Source organism: Equus quagga, chromosome 19 (assembly GCF_021613505.1).
Source record: "Equus quagga isolate Etosha38 chromosome 19, UCLA_HA_Equagga_1.0, whole genome shotgun sequence".
Taxonomy (NCBI): Eukaryota; Metazoa; Chordata; class Mammalia; order Perissodactyla; family Equidae; genus Equus; species Equus quagga.
The window spans coordinates 26,581,729-26,601,928 of record NC_060285.1 but is presented as its reverse complement, the minus strand read 5'-3'; the positions used below and the strand labels follow the sequence as shown (position 1 = coordinate 26,601,928).

At 41.2% G+C, this 20,200-nt stretch overlaps 1 protein-coding gene across 2 annotated transcripts in view; it reads left to right on the top strand.

The window, feature by feature from the left end:
* Nucleotides 1–20,200, top strand: part of PLXNC1 (plexin C1) — a 141,794-nt gene that overhangs the window by 61,717 nt on the left and 59,877 nt on the right. For both annotated transcript variants that reach the window (XM_046646768.1, XM_046646767.1), the window contains exons 6-11: nucleotides 928–1,075; nucleotides 4,405–4,492; nucleotides 6,489–6,591; nucleotides 6,732–6,833; nucleotides 17,093–17,232; nucleotides 19,978–20,157. In XM_046646768.1, the coding sequence (XP_046502724.1) occupies nucleotides 928–1,075; nucleotides 4,405–4,492; nucleotides 6,489–6,591; nucleotides 6,732–6,833; nucleotides 17,093–17,232; nucleotides 19,978–20,157 (761 nt within the window). The remainder of the gene's footprint in view (nucleotides 1–927; nucleotides 1,076–4,404; nucleotides 4,493–6,488; nucleotides 6,592–6,731; nucleotides 6,834–17,092; nucleotides 17,233–19,977; nucleotides 20,158–20,200) is intronic.

The window sequence follows — 20,200 nt, the reverse complement described above, 5'->3', positions numbered from 1 at the left end:
ATAGCATAAAGATATAAAATCTTCTAAAATTAATCCATATATTTAGTACAATTCCAGTTAAACTCACAGTCTCCTCAACCCATTTGTGTTAAATGACCTTAAAGTTCATATGGAAGTATAATGTCTAGGAAATGCTAAGAAAATTATGAAAATAAAAATAAGTAAGGAGAGAGTTGCCTTATCAGATGTTAAATATATTTAAAGTCACAGTAGCAAAAACTTGATGGCATTGGAATAGAAGAAGATCAATAGATGATTGCAACAGTGCAGAGTTCAGAAATAGATTCCAGATATATGGTAATTTAATATATGACAAAAGTGGTATTTTAGTTGGGTAGGAAAAGGAGAGTTTTTTTAGTAAACGGTTATGACATAACTGATTAACTATCTGGACAAAAATAAACTTGGACCCTTATCTCACATTATATATGAAAATAAATTCCAGATGGCTTAAAGATATATGTTTAAAAATTAAAATAATGAAGACAGTGGAACAACTTTATATTTGTCTATGAGCTAGAGTTTGGGAAGAACTTTATCACCAAGACAAGAAACGCTGTATTTGATTACATAAAAACACATTGTGTAGGGTGAAAGATACCACACACAAAATTGCAAGACAAACAGTAGATTAGAGAAAATATGTCAGTAATATGACAGATAAGGATTAATATCTATACTACACAGAGCGCTCTTAAAATTGATAAGAAAAATATACACAAAGCAGAAAAATGGTCCAAGGATATGAATATGTGATTCACAAAAGATCAAATCAAATAGCCAATAAAACATTTTTCTTTCCATCAGCGATCTGAGAAATTCTCCTTTTATGGCAAGTCAAAGAGTGAATTCACTTAAGGCTCTAGGATGGATGAAATGATGCAGAAATAGTGATTTGGTTCCTGTGTCATCTTCTTCCCTACATAGACTTCTGTGACCGTGGTGGGAAACTTCTCTCCAAGACACTCAGAGTGTGTGGTGAGGAACGTGGACTCCACCAGGGAGCTTTGCAAGGGTAAAAGTCGGGGGAACGAGACCTGCACCTGTAACATCCCCACCAGATCACCTGACAAAGGTAAGTGGACTCGATTCTGGGCTTTAGTATGAAAGCAAAGAAGGCACGAGACCGTCCTGAGTTCAGGTTGCCCAAGAAGCATGAAGAGTGACAAGGAATCTAAATAGTTGCTGTGTCCCTGTCCCCTGCTTCCTGCCTCTCCCGGTGGTTCTGCTCACCTCTGACGTACTTCATCCCCCAACTGCAGGCCCCCACTATCACATATGACTGGAGAATGACAGAGGAGGGTAAGTTGGATAGGAGAGTGGAATAAAGCAAGGAACCATTGAGCTGACCCTACCCAAATGGTTCAGATAATTTAGAGACCTGAAAAGCTAGGAATGCCCTTCATGAGATGAGAAAATAGTACGGCCAATGTTCTATCATCTTAAGTGCATTGCATTCATTCATTCATACAGGAAATATTTATTGAACATCTACTATGTGCCAGCACTGTGCTAGATGCTAGGGGTACAGTGACCAAAAAAGACTGACCTGGTTCTTGCTCACAGTATTGATAGCCTCCTGGGGTAGAGACAAGGGAACTGCTCGTTACAATGCAGTGTGTAAATACAGGGACTGTAGTGTACCATGGGAAGCACATGAATGGGGAACCTAACTGGACTTGAGGGGAGGTGGCGAGGCAACAAGGAAAGCTTCCTGGAGGATGAGTGGGGTTGAGCCAGTCAAAGAAGAGAGGGAATAGTATTCTAGGCGGAGACCAACTAGTGTGATGGCCAGAAGGTGAGAAAAAGCTTTGTTTGAGGAGCCAAAGGAGGTTCTATATGGCCAAGGCAAATGGGGTAGGGACAGGTGGAAAGCAGAGTGATAGAAAATGGATCCCAAAGAAGGCAGAAAGTGTCTGGCACAATGTAGCCATTTACAGTGAATACATTTTTGTTGAACCAACAAATGAATGAATGAATGGCTGCAGGTGAAGAATGGGCTAGAGGAGGGAAGGACAGAGTCCCAAAAGATCAGATGGAAGGAAAGCTACTGTGGTGATGTAGGTGAGGGTGACAGTGATGGCTGGAGTAGTTGGAGGCAGATGGCGGTGGAGAGAAGTGGATGGATTCCAGAGATGGTTAGGAGTTACAATGGACAGACTGAGGATTCATGAGTCCCTCTGGGTGAGAAAGACTAAAAGTAAAGTCAAGTTCATGGTGCAGGCCTCCTAGAATGGGTGAAGATCATAACGGAGCTGAGTTTTGTGGCGAGAGCTGGTGTTACTCAATTAGTCCTGAATCCCTCAAAAGGGAATTGAATGCACCAGGCCAGAGACCGGAGCTTTAGAAATGCCTCTCAGCCACTGGGCTTGTGGTGGCTGTTTGAGTCTGACTTGCTTGGAAAATGATCTCAGTTTTCCGCTTTTCTTTGTCCACACTATGCAGGCTTTGTGATAGGCTTCTAGTTAATTTTGGTCATTAAAATGCAGATCTTGCTCACCTATAAAATATGCTTCTGCAGTATTTGAGATCTTGTAAAGCCAGTTGGTTGCTTTTAGAGCCTCCATCAATTGCACTCAACCTTAGCCTGCCCTTTTCTCTGAATGCCTTGCATATTCTGAGCAGGCAAACCCACTCACTTACCCTGTTACATTCAGCCAGACAATGGCCATTGCCAAACCTTTGTCTGCGGCCTAGGGTGGCCTCACTCCTTTCACCAAATCCTGTTGCCGTTCTGCTTTGAAACATTGCAGGGGGTGTCACCTCTTCCCTACAGCCTTGCCAGATTCTTCTCTAACTGTCCCCATCATTCTAGCACCCCCTGGGTCCCCAACAGGCACCCCAGTCTTGGTGCCCAGGTGCTACATGGGGCTCAAACCACTCCCAGGGTATTTCGGTGACTGTGCTGTCGTTGTTGTGTTTTTTCACCTAAGTTATTTTATCTCTTCCAGAATAACTGTAAATGCTTCCAGAGCAGAGACCATATGTATTCATTTCCTTGAGATATTTCCCAATAGTGTTTTATGCACAGTTGATACTCAGAAAAGTACAACTTTTGCGAGCCTTCATCACTGGACACTTGTGGATTCCATTGACGTGGATTTTCACGGGGAACCCCTTAGTGCTTACTATCCATGTGTTTTTTTCTACTAACATGTATCAGTGTCTGTTCAAATACTCTTGGTGAAAGGCCATGCCAGCCCTCCAAAGCTCCTTGTCTTTAGAACGGAAGATTATCATTTCACATAGACCCACGTTATGTGAGCAGAATTTGATGTGGCATCCTAGCTTTCAGAATGAATTTTATTGCTGTGAGAAGCACCTTAAAGTGAGGATTCTCAAACTTAGAATCACACACTAATAAAATTTCAGTAAGAAAATTAGAGGTGCCCACAAATTTAGACCAACTTCTTATTTCATCAAGTAAAGACTTTCATTTGAAAAGTATCGTCTACACTCTCCATTAATTCATAAAAGGAAGACGATATTAATACCAAAATGGGTAACAGTGAAGACATCACAGAGTAGCACTTGTCCCTGGACACAACAGGATTTGAAAGGTGCCGCTCCAGACTGTGGCACCCAGAGCCGGCTGTCTACAGTCATCACGTGGGGGGGAGTATAAACCACAGATCCCCAGACCCACCCAAAGCCACCTAAGTCAGAATACCTAGGAGCATGGCTCTGGAATCCAGTATGTCAAGTGATTCTGATTGACAGTTGGGTTGGGAATCACCTTGCATAGAGTAGGTAAGTTAAAGAGATACAGGAAATACAACATTTTTCTAACGCCAATTTAGCAGTTTTTATCTTTCTTATTCCTTTATTCCTTTGGGTCTTCTAACCAATGGGTAGGTTTTCAAAAGCAAATAAGAAAACCTTCATCATAGATTTGCCAACAGTTGACTCCAAGAAGATCATGGATCCCAGCCCATGGGAGCCACCCTTTAGAGATTGGTAGGTAAATATTTGAAGTGCGGATTTTTCTGAAGCTGCAGAATTTCCTTCCTAACATTCTGGTGATCATGTTCTAGGCACTTCTTGCTGGGTGACTTGTTTCATTCTTATGCTGTGGCCAATTACAAGCTGAGATAGTGATCCCGGGGAGAATGTGAGGTGTAAATGAGCTGTAAAATGGCTTTTTCCTAGTGATTATCCGTGGGAGGCCTGGAACGCGAGGTGGGCCTGGCTCTGTTTAGAGGTTTGCGTTGTACACTTTGGCTGCCTGACGTGACTGGCCCACGGGGAAGGAACCACATACTGATTGAAATGTTAGCAAACAGCTGGCACACCCTCCCCTCCTCCCCGAGGAGGAAGCAAAAATATTTATTTTCGGCATTTACAGCTTTGCTTGACGGTAGCGGGATTGCACCATAAATGACTCTTTTCCCCCCTTTGCTCCAGATGCTTTAGTCGTCAATGTGACGTTTTCCTTCGATGCTTGGCATTTATCAAAAAGATTCAACTTTACCAACTGCTCATCATTAAGAGAGTAAGATTTTATTTGAAATTTAAATATTCTCTCATTGGTTTTAATTTATTGATTTGCTTTACTCCTCACTTTGCTGAAGAACTCTTTTGTGGAGTAGAACTTCCCACAGTGCCTTTTGGAGCATGACCTAAAAGGAGATAGGAAGGCCCCTCAGCCAATCAGCGAGCTCGTTCAAGCCCTAAGCAAGATAGAGCAGCTAAGGAGCACACAGCTGTGTTAAGTGTTCCTCCCAACAGGGAAATCCATTTTCCCAAGACGGGGGGGGGGGGGGCCTTGAAGTAAGTACAGCAGAAGAGGTGCTGCTGGGATCCCCTCTGATCAGAATGGCTTTGGGAATTTGGGCTCTGGGAGAGGATGTGAGCATGAGATAAGGGGAGGTCATACTCAAGGAAAAGGACCAGATGAAATCTCTTTCATCAGAAGAACATGTTCATTCTGTCTCCTCCCCTCCCCTCCTTTGTTTTTTCTCACCACCTTTGTCCCTGAGAGCTATGGATCCCTTTGAGTTAGGGACACACCTCACTCCTCGCTTCTAAAGCACAGAGAAGACAGAGGAAATATATTTCTCAGATTCCTGATTTTCCAGTGGGAAGATGGGATGGAGGTTCCCATGGAAACAATGGGAAGCTGTATTATTAGTGATTCTGTAGTTCATTGAGTGGTATGAGTACCAGATGTCAATTTCTTTTGGCCTGGCCTGGGAACCATTTTTTCTATGGGGAGATGAATTCTATCTGGAAACTGAGTTGGGAGGCCCCTCTACAGCTATTAGAACAGGAGCCCCCGGACCTCAGCTTTACCACCAAGGCACTTTGAAAGAAGGATTGAGTTCGGTTATTTCTAATAAACAATGAATTTAGGGAGGGAAAAATCCAAACCTGATAGAAGAAGCCTCAGAAGTCCATGAAAATGGGGAAAAAGGGGAGAGGTAAATAGAATTGTAGAGCTCAAAGAAAGTTTAAACGTAATGCAGCTCCCCCATCCCCATTGTCAAGGCAAGAGGAAAGGAAGTGACTTGCCTCAGGGGCCACAATTATGACATAATTCAGAAGCAGACCTGAGACCCGGCGCTCCCCAGAGGGCGCGTGGCCTTTCCTTGGGCACCCACTTCCCTTCAAAAAGCACTCAGTATGGTGCTCATACCTGAGGGGTAACAATGGAGTACAAATCACAAACTTGTGCACATAGGTGGCCAGGTAAACACTTAAGCGAGTCTGTTTTCTCTCTCGTTGAAACTGCCGTTTCTATAGGTCAGAATCTCAGAATGCTTGGGCATTTCTTGAAGAGTATATAAAAGACAAATGGGGTCCTCTCACCATCCTCCCGGCTGAGACCTCTCCTGGCCTCCCTTGGCTCCGTTTCCAGACCAACCTCGATTTCCATTTTTATCATTCCTTCTTTAACTCCAATTATCCTAATAAGTGATTTTCAAGTCCTCCGCTGTTAGCCATGCATGATAGATTATTTGATTAGTAGACACAATTCTTCCTTAATTCGATTAAAAAGCAAACACTGGCACCCGTTCGCTCTGCTTGCCAGATAACCCTTTTGGTCTCGCATCTTCGAGGCAGTTTGCGGTCTTACCCGTTCCAGGGAGTGAGGGCCTGCTGATCTGGGGGGAGGAGAGGGGCTCAGCCTCCAGAGCTAAACTTACAGGAGTGTAGACAAATAGCAGAACTGGATTCAGAAACAGATTCATCGGGTTCCTGTTACCTACCAGTGCAGCAGGTGACCCCAGCTTCAGGTTTCCATGGCAACACCCCTGCAGGTGGGATGACAGTCCGTCAGCCCGAGGGCTGCCCCGAGCGGGGCACAAAGTCAGTGCTCCATCCCCAGCCTCAAAGGACTGTTCTCCATCCCTGGGCTCCTCACAGTCTGTCCGGGGATTTTTTTCTTCTTCTTTTAAATGCTTGCACGCCACGTTACAGAGGAAAATTCTAGGGTATGAACATTTTCCTAAAACTGTAGGCATTAAGTTGGTTTTCCGTGTTGCCAGATGCGCAGTGTGTATTGGAACTGGCTGTGCTTGGTGTAAAAGTGAGAGACGGTGTATCCACCCCTTCAGAGCTTGTGACCCTTCTGATTACAACAGAGACCAGGTAAAGTGACATTTTTGGTACTATAAGATTTAAGCAAAAATAAATATTTGTGACTGCCCATCCCAGCCTGTCTTTTGTGTTCTCTTCAAACTCTGAATTTCCCAGCTCTTTGGGTGTTGAAGGAATATTCTTAATTTCAGACGCTCTGCCAAGTTGCTGTTGGGAAGTGGATCCCACCCGAGACAGCAGGAGGAGGAAGACTCAAGGAGAATAAGAGTGACAGAACCAAGAAGGGGTTGCAGGTCAGCCCCTCTTTTTGTATCGATAATGGAAAAATCCCCCTTTAAATGACAGCAACAACCACTACTTTGGGTTCCTTTTAAAAATTCCCTTTTTTACTTTCTACCAAAATTCCCTTTTTTTACCTTTGGTTTTTTGACCAAGTTTCATTTAATTGGCTCAATACATCAAAGGCTGCACACTCATATTAAAGAAATTAAAAATCTGTAATTATGAAAAATGATGATGTTCCGGTAAGAGTAAAATTTTAAAGGTGACTTTGTGGCTCACTTGGGGAGAGTTAGAAGGAAATATAGCACACAGCACAGAGGGGATTTCAATTCGAACCACGTATTATGGTTGCATTTCTGGGGGTAATGTGTAGGAGAGAGTCTATGCAAAGTATGCAAACTAACCTCGTTTGGATTTTCTTTACTTTGTAGAGACAATCTACCCAGTAGTGAATAGTGCCAAAACAGAGTTGTTTCTATATAATAAATGTGCATTTCTCTCCGCTTCTCAAAAGTGGTTATTTTTCATGAAATTTCCTTGGAAATTCCTCTTATTTTCTTCATAGTGAACCACCAAGCTCAACTAACAGACATGTTTGAAAACAGAAGATGTGACAGTGTAAACATTTCCAGGCAGAACATGGTGGCTGTGCTTAGAGAGCCCGGAAGTGCTGGTTTCATCTGGGAGTTAATTGAGCATCTACTACGGAAAGCAATGAAAGGACAAGTTCTTGCTCCCATTAACCTTGGGGTCTAGGGGGAGCAGACAAATTAAAGACAGCATGTTTTTTCCTTTAAAGACTCAGTTTTCTATTTCATGGCTAATCTGTGGCTTTGGTTTATCCATTTGCTGTTATTTAAGGTCAAGTGTCAATAGTAATAAGTAGCACATTTTTAATCACGACTGAAAAGTTGATAGTAACTTTAGGTGAATTAAGTACCAGGCGAGGGAATGGGAACAAAAATGCATTATGAAGTTAATTAAAGGCATTAAAAAAGCCTGTGTGCCAATATCTCCAGGCTTTGAAAGTCTTTGAGGTTTTATTAAGTGGTGGCTACTTTTCTCTTCCCGGTAGTAAATAACACTAAGGCATAGCAACAGGAATTTGGATCAAGGAGGTAGTGGCTTTTTTAAAAACTAAACTTCTCTTTGTTGTTGTTTCAGTTTTTTTTAAATTTTGGTAAAACACACATAGCATAGAATTTACCGTCTTTACAGTTTTTAAGTGCACAGCTCAGTGGCCTTAAGTACCTTCACACTGTTGTGCAATCATCACCACCATGCATCCCCAAAACACATTTCATCTTGCAAAACTGAAACTCTACCCATCGACCAGGAACTATTTTGCCGTCTACCCAGCTCCTGGCGGCCCCCATTCTGCTTTCTCTATGAATTTGATCACAGTCACGCACCGCATAACGATGTTTTTGGTCAATGATGGACTACATATACAACGGTGGGCCCATAAAATTAGTACAACGACAAAATTCCTAAGGACTTATTTCTCAGAATGTATCCCCATCAAGCGACACATGGCTGTACTGTAGGTACCTCATAAAGTGGAATTATACAAGAATTGTCTTTTCCTGGCTGGCTTATTTCACTTAACGTAATGTCCTCAAGGTTCATGCATTTTGGAGCATGGATCAGAATTCCCTTTTTAAGGCTGAATAATATTCCACTGTATGCATATACCAGGTTTTGTTTATCCCTTCATCTGTCTATGGTCACTTGTGTTGCTTCCACCTTTTGGCTATTATGAATAGTGCTGCTATAAACATGAATGTACAAATATCACTTCAAGACTCTGTTTTTAATTCTTTTGGGTACAGAGCCAGAAGTGGAATGCTACATCGTATGGTAATTCTATTTTTAATTTTTTGAGGAATTACCATACTGTTTTCCATAGCACTCTCCCATTTTACATTCCCACCAACAGTATACAAGCATTCCAATCCACATCCTCGCCAACACTTGTTGTTTTCTGGTTTTTTCGTGATAGCCATCGTACTGGTGTTTCATTGTGGTTTTGATTTGCGTTTCCCTAATGACTAGTGATATTGAGCATCTTTTCATGTGCTTGTTGGCCATTTGTATATCTTCTTTGGAGAACTGTCTATTCAAGTCCTTGCACATTTTTTAATCAGGTTGTTGGATATTTTTGTTGTTGTCAAGTTGTAGGAGTTCCATATATATTGTGGATATCAACCCTTTATCAGATATATGACTTGCAAATATTTTCTCCCATTCTGTAGGTTGCCTTTTCATTCTGTTGGTTGTGTCCTTTGCACAGAAGCTTGTAATTTTGATGAAGGCTAATTTATCTATTTTTTTCTTTTGTTGCCTGTTCTTCAGGTACCATATTTGAGAAATCATTGCTAAATCCAATGTCTTAAAGCTTTCCCCCCATGTTTTCTTCCAAAAGTTTTATAGTTTTAACTCTTAGATTTAGGGCTTTGATCCATTTTGAGTTAATTTTTGTGTATGGTGTAAGCTAAGGATCCAACTTGATTCTTTTGCATGTGGATATCCAGTTTTCCCAAAATCACTTGTGAAGAGGACTGTCCTTTCCCCATTGAATAGTCATGACACCCTTGTCGAAAATCATTTGACTATATATGCAGGGATTTATTTCTGAGCTGTCTATTCCATTGGTCTATATGTCTGTCTTTATACCCATAACACACCATTTTGATTACTGTAGCTTTGTAATAAGTTTTGAAATCAGAAAGTGTGAGTCTTTCAACTTTGCTTTTCTTTTTCAAGATTGTTTTGGAAAAAATTAAGCTTTTTGAGATAACTGTAGATTCACCTCTAGTTGTAAGAAAATGGTACAGAGAGATCTTATGTATCTTTTACCAAGTTTTCTCCAATAGTAACATCTTACAAAAGTAGTGCACAATATCGCAACCAGGATATTGACAATGACAACAGCCAAGATACAGAACAGCTGTGTCACCTCAAGGTTCCTCCAGGTTGCTCATTTATAGCCACACCCACTTCCTTCCTCCCTCCCACTCCCCATCTCTGACTCTCCACCACTGATCTGTTCTCCATTTCTATAATTTCATCACGTCAAGAATTTTGTATAAATGGAATCACCCAGATGAACCTTTTTGGGTTTGGCCTTTTTAACTCAATATAATTCTCTGGAAATTCATCCAAGTTCTTTTACGTAGCAATAGTTTATTCCTTTTATTGCTGAGTAGTGGCCCAGGCGATGGCTTTTTAAATTTCTCTTATTTTAAAGAAAAAAAATAAAGTCTCTGCATCCTGTTTTCTTGTATTGTGTCTTCCTGCATGCTTTGACCTTTGACACTGTGATTAAAAGAACCAGGGTTACCAAGAAAGCAGGAAGAGGCTGAAATAAACAAAAGCCCAGACTTAGCTTCCATGCTTCTGTGGATGACCCTTCTTAGTTTGAAGGAAGACATTTTGTTAATACTGAAATTTTGTCTTCAAATATAAAATTCAGAACAGAATCTCAATTTTGGTTGATAAGGAATGGAGTATTATTTGTTGCAGGAGATATTTCTCATGCTCTGTGAAACACTGCTGTCTTTCATTATCATGTGGAACATGTAAATCCAAGGTTTCAGTTTGGGTCCTTGTGTTGGCCATGAATAAAGCACCAAACACTCTTGTCTTAGCAGAAAAGCCATTAAGAGCTTTCTTCAAGGCATCTTCCCACATCACATATGGTACTGAGTGCTTCCTTTGTGCCAGGTACTGGGGACACGAGATGTGAACGGTGCAGACCAATCTTAAGCTTCATGATGCTGAGCTTGGCTTGACTCTTCCCACAGGTATCTATCGAGCACCAGGGAGATGCCATCATACTGAGCTCCATGGATACCATGAGGAGGACACAAATGAATCAGTTTCAAGAATCTTTTACATGAGTACATAAATGAGAATACAAGATAAAAAACCTTAACATAGGGAAAGTGCCAGAAAGTATACAAACCCAGAGAGCCTCTCTGTGCCTGGGGCCTTGTCCTAGTCATTCCTGTTTGTTTAAACCCAGTGCCTGGCAGTAAAACACACTTAATCAGTGTGGTTGGTTAAGTCTTTGATTGATGGATGGATTGATTGACAGAGATGGAGTTTCAGCTGACCTTTGAGGGACGAGAAGCATCCAGACACGTGGAGACGGAGGAGTGGGTATTCTAGGCAAAGTGACTAGCATAAGCAAAAGCATAGTGGCGCACCAGAAAATTCCAGGACACCCATTATAGGAGACCCCAAGTAATCAATTTGGCTGGAGCAGAAGGATGCAGGAAATTATGGGATGCAAGTTTGAAAGGACCCTGGAGCCTGCAACTACAGGCCTTACATACCAGGCCTAGGAGTTTTGACTTTGTTCTCCAGTAGCAATAGAATGCTATTGAAGACTTTTTTTTTAGTCTCATCTGTCCATAGTCCTGATTTATGACATTTTATTTTTTTAATTAGGAATTTGCTCAGCCAAGGACGTGGTACTTATGAGACAGGCTTCCTGGTTCAATCCCAGTTTGGACCTGTTGCCTTCACACTGTTTCATGACCCTATGACCCGTCCCTATACTCTGGGCTGAAAACCTATGCTGTCATTTACCAGGAAAGCTGCATTAAGGAAAAGCATCACCCAAATAAGGAAACGAACTCAAAAACTGATGTCTGCCCTTTGGATGAGAAGCATTTTCAGCTATGAGGGCTGGTCTCTCTCTGAGTCGGTGGTTGGCCCTGTCACCTGCCCTAACTTCATTTCCTTTTAGCAGTCTTATATCTGGTGCCCCCACCTGCTGAGAGAAGAGGTGACTGCCCTCTCTTTCCTGTTCTCAAGGAAAGGTGTGAAGATCTATGATATGATGTTGTTCTAATATTTGTTATTCTTCACAATAGACTTATCGCTGTAGGGTAGAAAGACACCGTACAAAGCCGTGGCTCCTGCTCTCGAGGAATTTATATTCAAATTGTTCTTTCTTTCTCTTCTTTGTACCTGCTCTTCTCTTCCTCTGCCACTTTTGAATGTGCATTTAAATTTCTCAAAAGCAATCCAAATTGGCCCTTCAGCGACCTTGCCTTTAAAAGTGAAATGAAGTTTAATATATACCTGGGTTAATAGATACTTTGTTGAGTAGCTTCTTTGGGCCTAGCACTGTGCTAGGTGCTGTGAGATTCGCTTCCAATTGTTCGTTGATTCGTTCATTCAAAATGTGTTTATTGAACCCTGCTCTGTGCTAGACAGGCAGGCAAAATGTGTACCCTATGGAGCTTACGTTGTAGAACTTATATTTTGGAGGAAGTAAGATTCATTTTCATGAAGCAGGTGAGTGTGCCCAACAGAAGAATATATAAGAAGGAATGCCAGAATGTACTAAATTGCAGTGGTAGCTAATATTTGTTGAGTCTATGCTATATCCAGAGCGCAGAGGATCTTTTTATTTAAGCCTCACGATGGACTTATTTTCCTGATTTTATGGACAAAGAAATGTTGGCTTGCAGAGGGTAAATAGGTAATAAATGATAGGCAAAGGATTTGAACCCGGGCAGTCTGACTCCAGAGCCCACTGTTACAACCACTGCTCTATGCTATATGACCTCAATTGAACAAGTGTTAAACCGTGTAATAGGGATGATAAAAGTCAGTCCAGGAGGGAGAAACCTAATATTGGCTTCTCTTGGCATTAGGCTGGCAAAGCCTGCCTCATCTGTGCCGCAGATGTGGGGTGGGACAAAGACCTCCAACCTGGGCAGGCTGTGAGGGGAGTGTATGAGCGTCAAAGCCTCGAGAAGAGAGGGGTAGGTTGGGGTGTGTCAGACTGAAGGAGTCAGACCCAGGCAAGGCTGGTGTCTTCTCCAAGACTGGGAGAGCAGGAGAGGCCTTGAGAGGAGAACTGAGGCCCTTAGGAGAGTGGAGCAGCAAGAATCTCCTGCTGAAGTGGAAATCTGGCCGAGGGTGGATTTTGAGTGGCTGGGTTTAATTTGCAATCAGGAGTCTCTACTGGAGGGGAAGAGCTGCCTTCCTTGGTCACAGAGTCCTGGTCACCCAGTCCAGTTCTGAGGAGCTGCAGTCTGAAGGTTCAGTGACCCAGAGTGACAACTGTATGGAGCGGCCTTCGCAGCCCCACCCTTGACCTTGTCAGTCTCACTTTAGAGCCCCCAGGTCGGAGAAGCCAGCCTTGACCTTTGAGCACAAGGCCTTCTCCTGTCACCTTCTCCCTGGTATCCAGGCCTCTCTCAGTAGGCATTCTAACTCTTGGCAGTTCCTGGGACTAACTAGAAGTTACATCCAAAGTTTCCTGGGGCCTCTACCAGTGTCCCCGTGAAGGAGCCTGGGGGCTGAGCGTCCAAGGGATACCCTTTTTGTTCCATTGAACGCTCTAATTTTTCTTTGGTGGGACTGCATTTTGCTATTTTCTTTCCATCTCTCACCTCCTCTTACACTTTACTATCTCCACTGCTGGTTACCACTCTTCTCAATTTATACATTTCATTAATATATTACTTCCGTCCCTCTCAGTCATTAATAAAGATGTTAAATAATTCTGAACCAAATATTCACCTCTGTAGGGCCCTACAGGACGCTTTCCTTTAATTAGTTTGTGCTGCCTTTCATCTCTCTAATGTCCTTTGGTTTCAGATTTCCAGCTGGTTTGGAATCCATGTGACTTTTTATCCAGGCCCGTTTGAACCAATTTCAAGAGTGAAAATCTGAGAGACGTTTTATTGAGTGTTGATTCAGATCCAGGCCTACAGAGAACTTTGCTATATTCAGATTTTTTTTTTTAACACATTAGTAGAGTACAATTTGGTCTTAATAAACTGAGCCTTTCTCATGTACCTCTTTCCGATATTCTTTTCAATCATAGCAGTATTTTCTCCATTAATGTCATGGTAATTTGAATTGTGTTGATGTCAGACTTCACAAAAGGTATTCTTACTGTCAGGAGTAATCCTCTCTTAGACCTTTTTGAAGAGAACTATTTCTTAGTGGTTGTGTTATTTCCAATATCTTATAATCACTTAGTTTTAAAAAAATGAAAACAGTTGAGTATTTTGTAATCACTCAATTAGCCAGTTTCTCATATGCTTTCTTATACAAAACAGGGAGTGATTTAAACTTGTGAGTGAAGAGAGCTCATAGTAATTTGTTAAATAATTTAAAATTGTACAGCCATTTACAGGTAACTCAAGTTTTTAAAATGTAGCTGACAGGAAGTGGGCTATTCTGAGGTTAAGTGCTGGACAGCACAGGGCCGTGAGGGTTCCAGTCGATGGTATTTTGATTTGATATCTGGAAATCCTGGGCATAGGATGAGGGAGGAATTTCACTGTAGGGCTCTAAGTAATTGTCTCTTTGAATAGAGCAAGGTGATGTTTTTACATTAACCACCCCCTTCTGTGTGTAAGCTTGTGGGGTCCACGACTTCATGCCAGGTTGTGAATTAACTCTTAATTAAAATACGAAAATAGATCTAAAATATTGAGCGTGTGGAATATTTGTGGGGAAATCATTCTTTGCCTTGGTCTGTACTGGATTTTTAAAGATCTTTATCGGTAAAAATAGAAAATGTTATATTTCTAAGAATTGTTGCAGCCAGATAGTACAGCCATATAGCTACTCTCTCTCTCTTTTTTTTTTTTTTTTTTTTTTTGATACCTGCACCATTTATTTAATGAGGTCCTCTTGAGAGCTCTTGGACTCACTTATTAAGATTAGCAGAGGTTCTTCAGGAAACAAAGGTGGCTGGGCTAATCTGACCCTCTTTGAAAAGCATCTGCCTTCAGGAGATAGGCAGGACTGGGTTCCATCCTCAACAGCCAATGGAAACTTCCCTAGACAATAAGATTTTAAAATGACATCCTTTGAAGTAGCAGGACTGTCTAAAAAAGTTTTTAAGGTGCCGTGGCAGGTCCTCTGATGGTGTTTGTAGAGCCATTTAAAGAGCAAAATATAACTCCCTTAAAAATCTTTCATACATTAGTTATAAGGCTCTCTTTATCCTCTGCTGAAACTAGAGAAGCAGCATTTATTTGGCACGTTTGAAAATTTTGCTTGAGCAGATGTCAACAGTGTAAATATAGGAAGCAATGGGCTATCTAGAAAGAAACCTGGGAATCATAGTTGACTGGTATGTAAATATGCGTCTGCATTGAGGTTTACAAACACACCATTTATCTTGTCCCCCTAGGAAGACAATGGACTCCTCTGCTGTAGGATCACAAAATTTTTCTACAAAGAGCTAGACAGTAAATATTTTAGGCTTTGCAAGCCATGTGGTCTCGGTCGCAGCTACTCAGCTCTGCTGCTGTAGTGCGAAAGCAGCCACAGACAATACATAAATGAATGGGCGTGGCTGTGTTCCAAAAAAGTTTTATTTAGGAACACTGAAATTTGAATTTCATGTATTTTCACGTGTCATGGAATATTCTTCTTTTGACATTTTTTTCATGAACCATATAAAAACAAGCAATGGAGTGGATCTGGCTTCCTACAGGCAAATCCAGTCGTTTACCAACTCCTAATGTAGTGCACACGTAAACTGTGTGTCCCCCACAACACCTAGTGCTGTCCTAGGGACCCTGTCGGTGCTCCGTAAATACTTGTTCACTTAGCTGTCACCGTGTCAGAGCAAAGACTAAGCCTTTTGGTATCCGACACACACTTGACATTTGCAAGGGATTTGTCTTGAACTCTTGGCTAATCCCCCCATTCCAAGTACCACTCTTGCAGGTAATTTCCCCCATAAAATGCAGTCACGTATAACGGGATAATTAAAGTGACCCTTTCAGACCCTTTGTGATTCTTCTATAAATACAGGGCTAAAGTCCTTTACTAAGTGATTAAAATAAATTTTCCACCAAAATCACTTCTCTGTCACACTCCATCATTGCTGTGATAACATTAACGATGAATTTACCTCAATCTGCAAAACAAATGCTTAGTGATAATGAGTGATGGTGACTGCCCTATCACATAGCGCCTGTGTTTGCCGAGGAGCAGAGTGATAGAATGTCCCTTTTTTTTTTTTTTCAGCAGAATGGTCAGTGCCAGCAGCCCGACCAGGGTGCCATGGTGAGCGTTACACGTACAAAGGAGCAGAGAATACTAGGCTCCTTCAAGAAGCAGGTGGTAGGCAGGTGTGGACATGACTGAAGCTCTCCCAGTGTCTTAAGTGGCTTCCTCCTAGACCTTATCCTATAAGTGGATACACTTGGCATTTATGGCTTAGCCAAATTTCAGTGATTATGTGTCTCTGGATCTGGGGATTGTTATCAAATGTCAAGAGTATGAGTATGAAATTCACTCATGCTAAAGATCTGCTGCACTTTATATTGGCCAGAACTTTCGAAACTTGCGTCCTGTTTTGGTTGCCATATTGTAGAATACAAACTTGCTGGAAATGGTCTACAAAAGGACAACAAAATGATCAAAATAATCAACAGTAGGAGAAAAAGTGAAAGAAATCAGAATTGTTTTGTCTTTGAAAGGGAAAATATTCTTGCCATCAAATAAAGGACTTTTTTTTTAGGGGAATTTGATTCAACTTTGCAAATGGTGAAGTAAGGTGCATGAGCCTCCATAGTTTGGGGCCAGGTATCAGGTGATTCTAAGGGAAACTTTCTTGATAAAGAAAGGCCTGATAAAACTTGTAATGGGTACCAAGGAGGAGATGATGATACCTGCAAGCTATGGAGAAGAAACCGTTGGCCACAATGGTTTAGGCATCCAACTACTTGTTATTCGGTGACTAAACTAATTGATCTCTCAAGGTTTTTTCCCTGCAGGATCCTCCTTGATTCAAATAGCCTAGCTGAAACAAACAAAACACAGGAATTGCTTTCTTGGGAATTAAATTTATCCAGAATGACATTTATTCCAACTTAATGATGAGTCTGTGGTTGGCCTACGGTCAGTGGACTCCTTGTCTCTTCCTTCATTTTGTTATCCTGTGAGCCTCCAGAGGCTGTAAGGCAGTGAGCATTTTTAAGACTCTCGTGATATCTCACTCTTCAGACAGAATGTCAGACTCTTCAACTGTGTTTTCAGCTGTCTTGTGAGACAAAGACTAATTGGTTTGACCTCATGCTGTCGCATGTTGAGAGACATGAATCTTCAGCACTCTTCCTCGAATTCATTGATTTCATTAAACACTGTCTGCTTGTGTTTGCAAAATGTTGTAATTTCCCAGTGATTTCTTCGAACTGTAGCACATAAACAGATTTTTTGGAACAATGCCATTTCTTAGCTTTGATTTTGTGTTTTAATCTTTTCTTTCCAATAGGTCTTCTACGTTAGGTCCATTGAGCCACAAAAGATATCAACCTTAGGGAAAAGTAATGTGACGGTCACAGGAGCAAACTTTACCCAGGCATCTAACATCACAATGATCCTGAAAGGAACCAGTACTTGTGATAAGGATGTGTGAGTTGAAATAGTAGTAATTTATTTATGGTAATATAGTAAAAAGCTAAAACTTATGCCAAAGGAATGTCACTGTGATTATAATCTTGATATAGTCAAATTATTTCCATGTGCCAACGTGGGCCAATTAGTCTGCATATTTGATGTAACACAATTTCAATAAGTAAGTTAATTTGAACAATATATTTGAAGTTAATTGTGAGAGAATCTGTCCCGTGTTACCCCCAAAATCTCAGTACACAATAATTTCAGGCTGTTGTCTGTTTGGGGTCTTGATTTGTTTTCATTAACAAAATCAAGTATTTTGAGTAGAAAACATCATTTTGAAGATGATCTGCTTAGAAAAATAGTTGACTGCCTCAGAATTGATGGGAAAATATGGCAGTTCTTCCAATATATTACCCGAAGTTGAAAAAAGAAACTTCCTGATCCATTTTACTCTGTGTAGCCTTCTCTTTTTTGGATTGATTTCAGCCTCAAATGATAACTAAATGGAACATATATTAGTAGTGGGGGGAAAAAAAGAACAAAACATCTCAACACAAATATCTTGTCAGTGTGCCACTTGAGCATCATTATTTCTATGGTTTCTTTTCCCCTAACTCATCCTTTCAGTGAAACTTTGAGAGCAAAGTAATTTCAGTGTCTCACAGACATCCTTGTGCAAATGTTACCCTCCCCCAAAGAGATGTAATAATAATAACACAATAGAAAATTTGAGTTTTCTGCTTGTTAGCTTTTATAAGTTTGGGCTAATTTGAAGTAAAAGATGTTATGGTTGACATGAAGGATAATACTGAGCTTGTTCTCATCATGGAAATGTATTGAAGACAATCTGCTGAAGTGTAGTGTTTTGGTTTTTAACTACTAACACAGATTTGTACAGCATTTTAACCTGCCACACTTATTTACTAAATTTTCTGTTTTAATTCATTAGCTGCATATAACTTCTGTCCTCTTCCCCTCCTAGCAGTAAATTTGGGATGTCTGCCATCCTGATGGAGAAAGCTGCTCATCGGTGGCTTTCTTTTGTTCTGCTGTTTACCAGAATTATCAAGCACACATTAGTGGCTGTATCTATGCAACATAGGTATTTTTGTGCCATTTATCCTGGCTAAATACCGTATTGCAAAAATCTTTCATTTTGTGTGGCGAAATCTGTGAAGTTAGACACCTGTGTGTTCACTGAAAGGCAATCAACTTCACTGGAAAATAAGTAGTTTTGCAGAGCATTACCCTGTTTCTGACTTTATGCTCTCATTTCGATTCTGAATGTGTCTTGAGATATCGCAGTTATTAAATTAAATGACTACGAGACCTTTCTGCATGTAGCATTCCAGTAACCACATCTGTGTGGCGAACCCAAGTTCATGAGCAGTAAACGTAATACCCAGTTAATCTTATCTCTGAGTTCACGCCGCAATCCCAAACTCTTTTAATATGCTATTTTTTAAATGCCTAATTATTCTGAAGAGAAAAATACGAAAATATTAGTGGAATGAGACACACATTTCTGTCTTCTTCCAAAATTAATAAACAAGTTTGAATTTTAATGATCAGCCATTTTACGATGAATTTCCTAGAGCTTGGCTCTGAATATAAACCTTAGAATGTAAATCGGAGGTACTGTAGGTACAAACTGATTCCAGTGTTTTTTAAATTTGCCTTATTGTTAGAAACTATTATTACTACTTAACGGATATGTGTATTAAAGTTAGCAACCACGCACGTGTCCTTTAGGTAGTAATAACAGAGTCTCATGTAGCATAATTACACTGAGCATTATTCAGACACAACCCAGTCTTAATGATTTGTGCTCTGGAGGGTCATTGTGATGTGATGCACAGAGGGAGCTGCAGGTTACACAGGGGATATCGTAGAAGCCTTTGCTTTGACTCCTGAGGGGTGTTGAGGGCACGCCCTGCAGCTGTCAGGAGCACCCAGGACAGTCCCAGTTCATTTTCAGTCCAAAGCCTCCTTGAGAGGCAGCGTGCCTGCAATGCTGGTTGACTCAGATATTCCTCTGTTTGTCATGGACTTTTGTCGCTAGCTCTCTGCTCCTTGGATGGCAGATTCCCATCTGTGCCCGGGGTTGGGTTCCACCCTCCCACTGCTTGCCTGGGACTTCTTTTTTTACGCTTTTCATTATGGAAATTTCCAGACATACACAAGAGAGAAATGTGTAAGGAACCTCTTTGCACCCATCCTCCAGCTTCAAAACTCATCAACATTTTGCCTTGTTTCATCGTGTTGTCTTGTCTCATCTATCTCCTCCTCCTTTTTGGAGGGGAAGGAAGGGGGCTGGCTGGGACTCTTTAAAAGCATATCCCAGACACCATAACCTTTCGTTCCTAAGTACTTCAACTCATATGTCTAACAGATAAGGATAGTGCCCTTATCATACTCAACATGGTTGACGACAATTCCTTAATATACTGCAAGGCCGAGTCTATGTTCCGCTTTCTGTTAGGGCTTCTTAAGGGCAAGGGTTACATCTCCTTTTTTCCCCCCACTTCTAAGGGAAATGCAAATGAAAAGATAAAAATGCACAAAAGAAAGAGGAACCCCGCCCCAAATACTACCCAGACTGGGTAAGTGGCCCCTGATTAATCAGCAGTTGCCTGCAGCTGTTCTGATAGTTCCTGAACTGTTAGAGTTCAAGTGAAATTCGTATGCTGTCACCTTGCATAATCAATTGTGCTAAGTGTCTGTGTGACTTAAGAGTTCTTTTTCTATCCTTTCTAGGATCCAGGTTAGTCACGTGCTAAATGACACCCATATGAAATTCTCTCTTCCATCAAGCAGAAAAGAAATGAAAGATGTATGTATCCAGTTCGATGGCGGGAACTGTTCTTCTGTGGGACCCTTGTCTTATATCGCTCTGCCCCACTGTTCCCTCATATTTCCTGCTACCACCTGGATCAGGTACTTTCTAGATTCATGTTTTTCTCTCTTTGTGGTTAAAAGG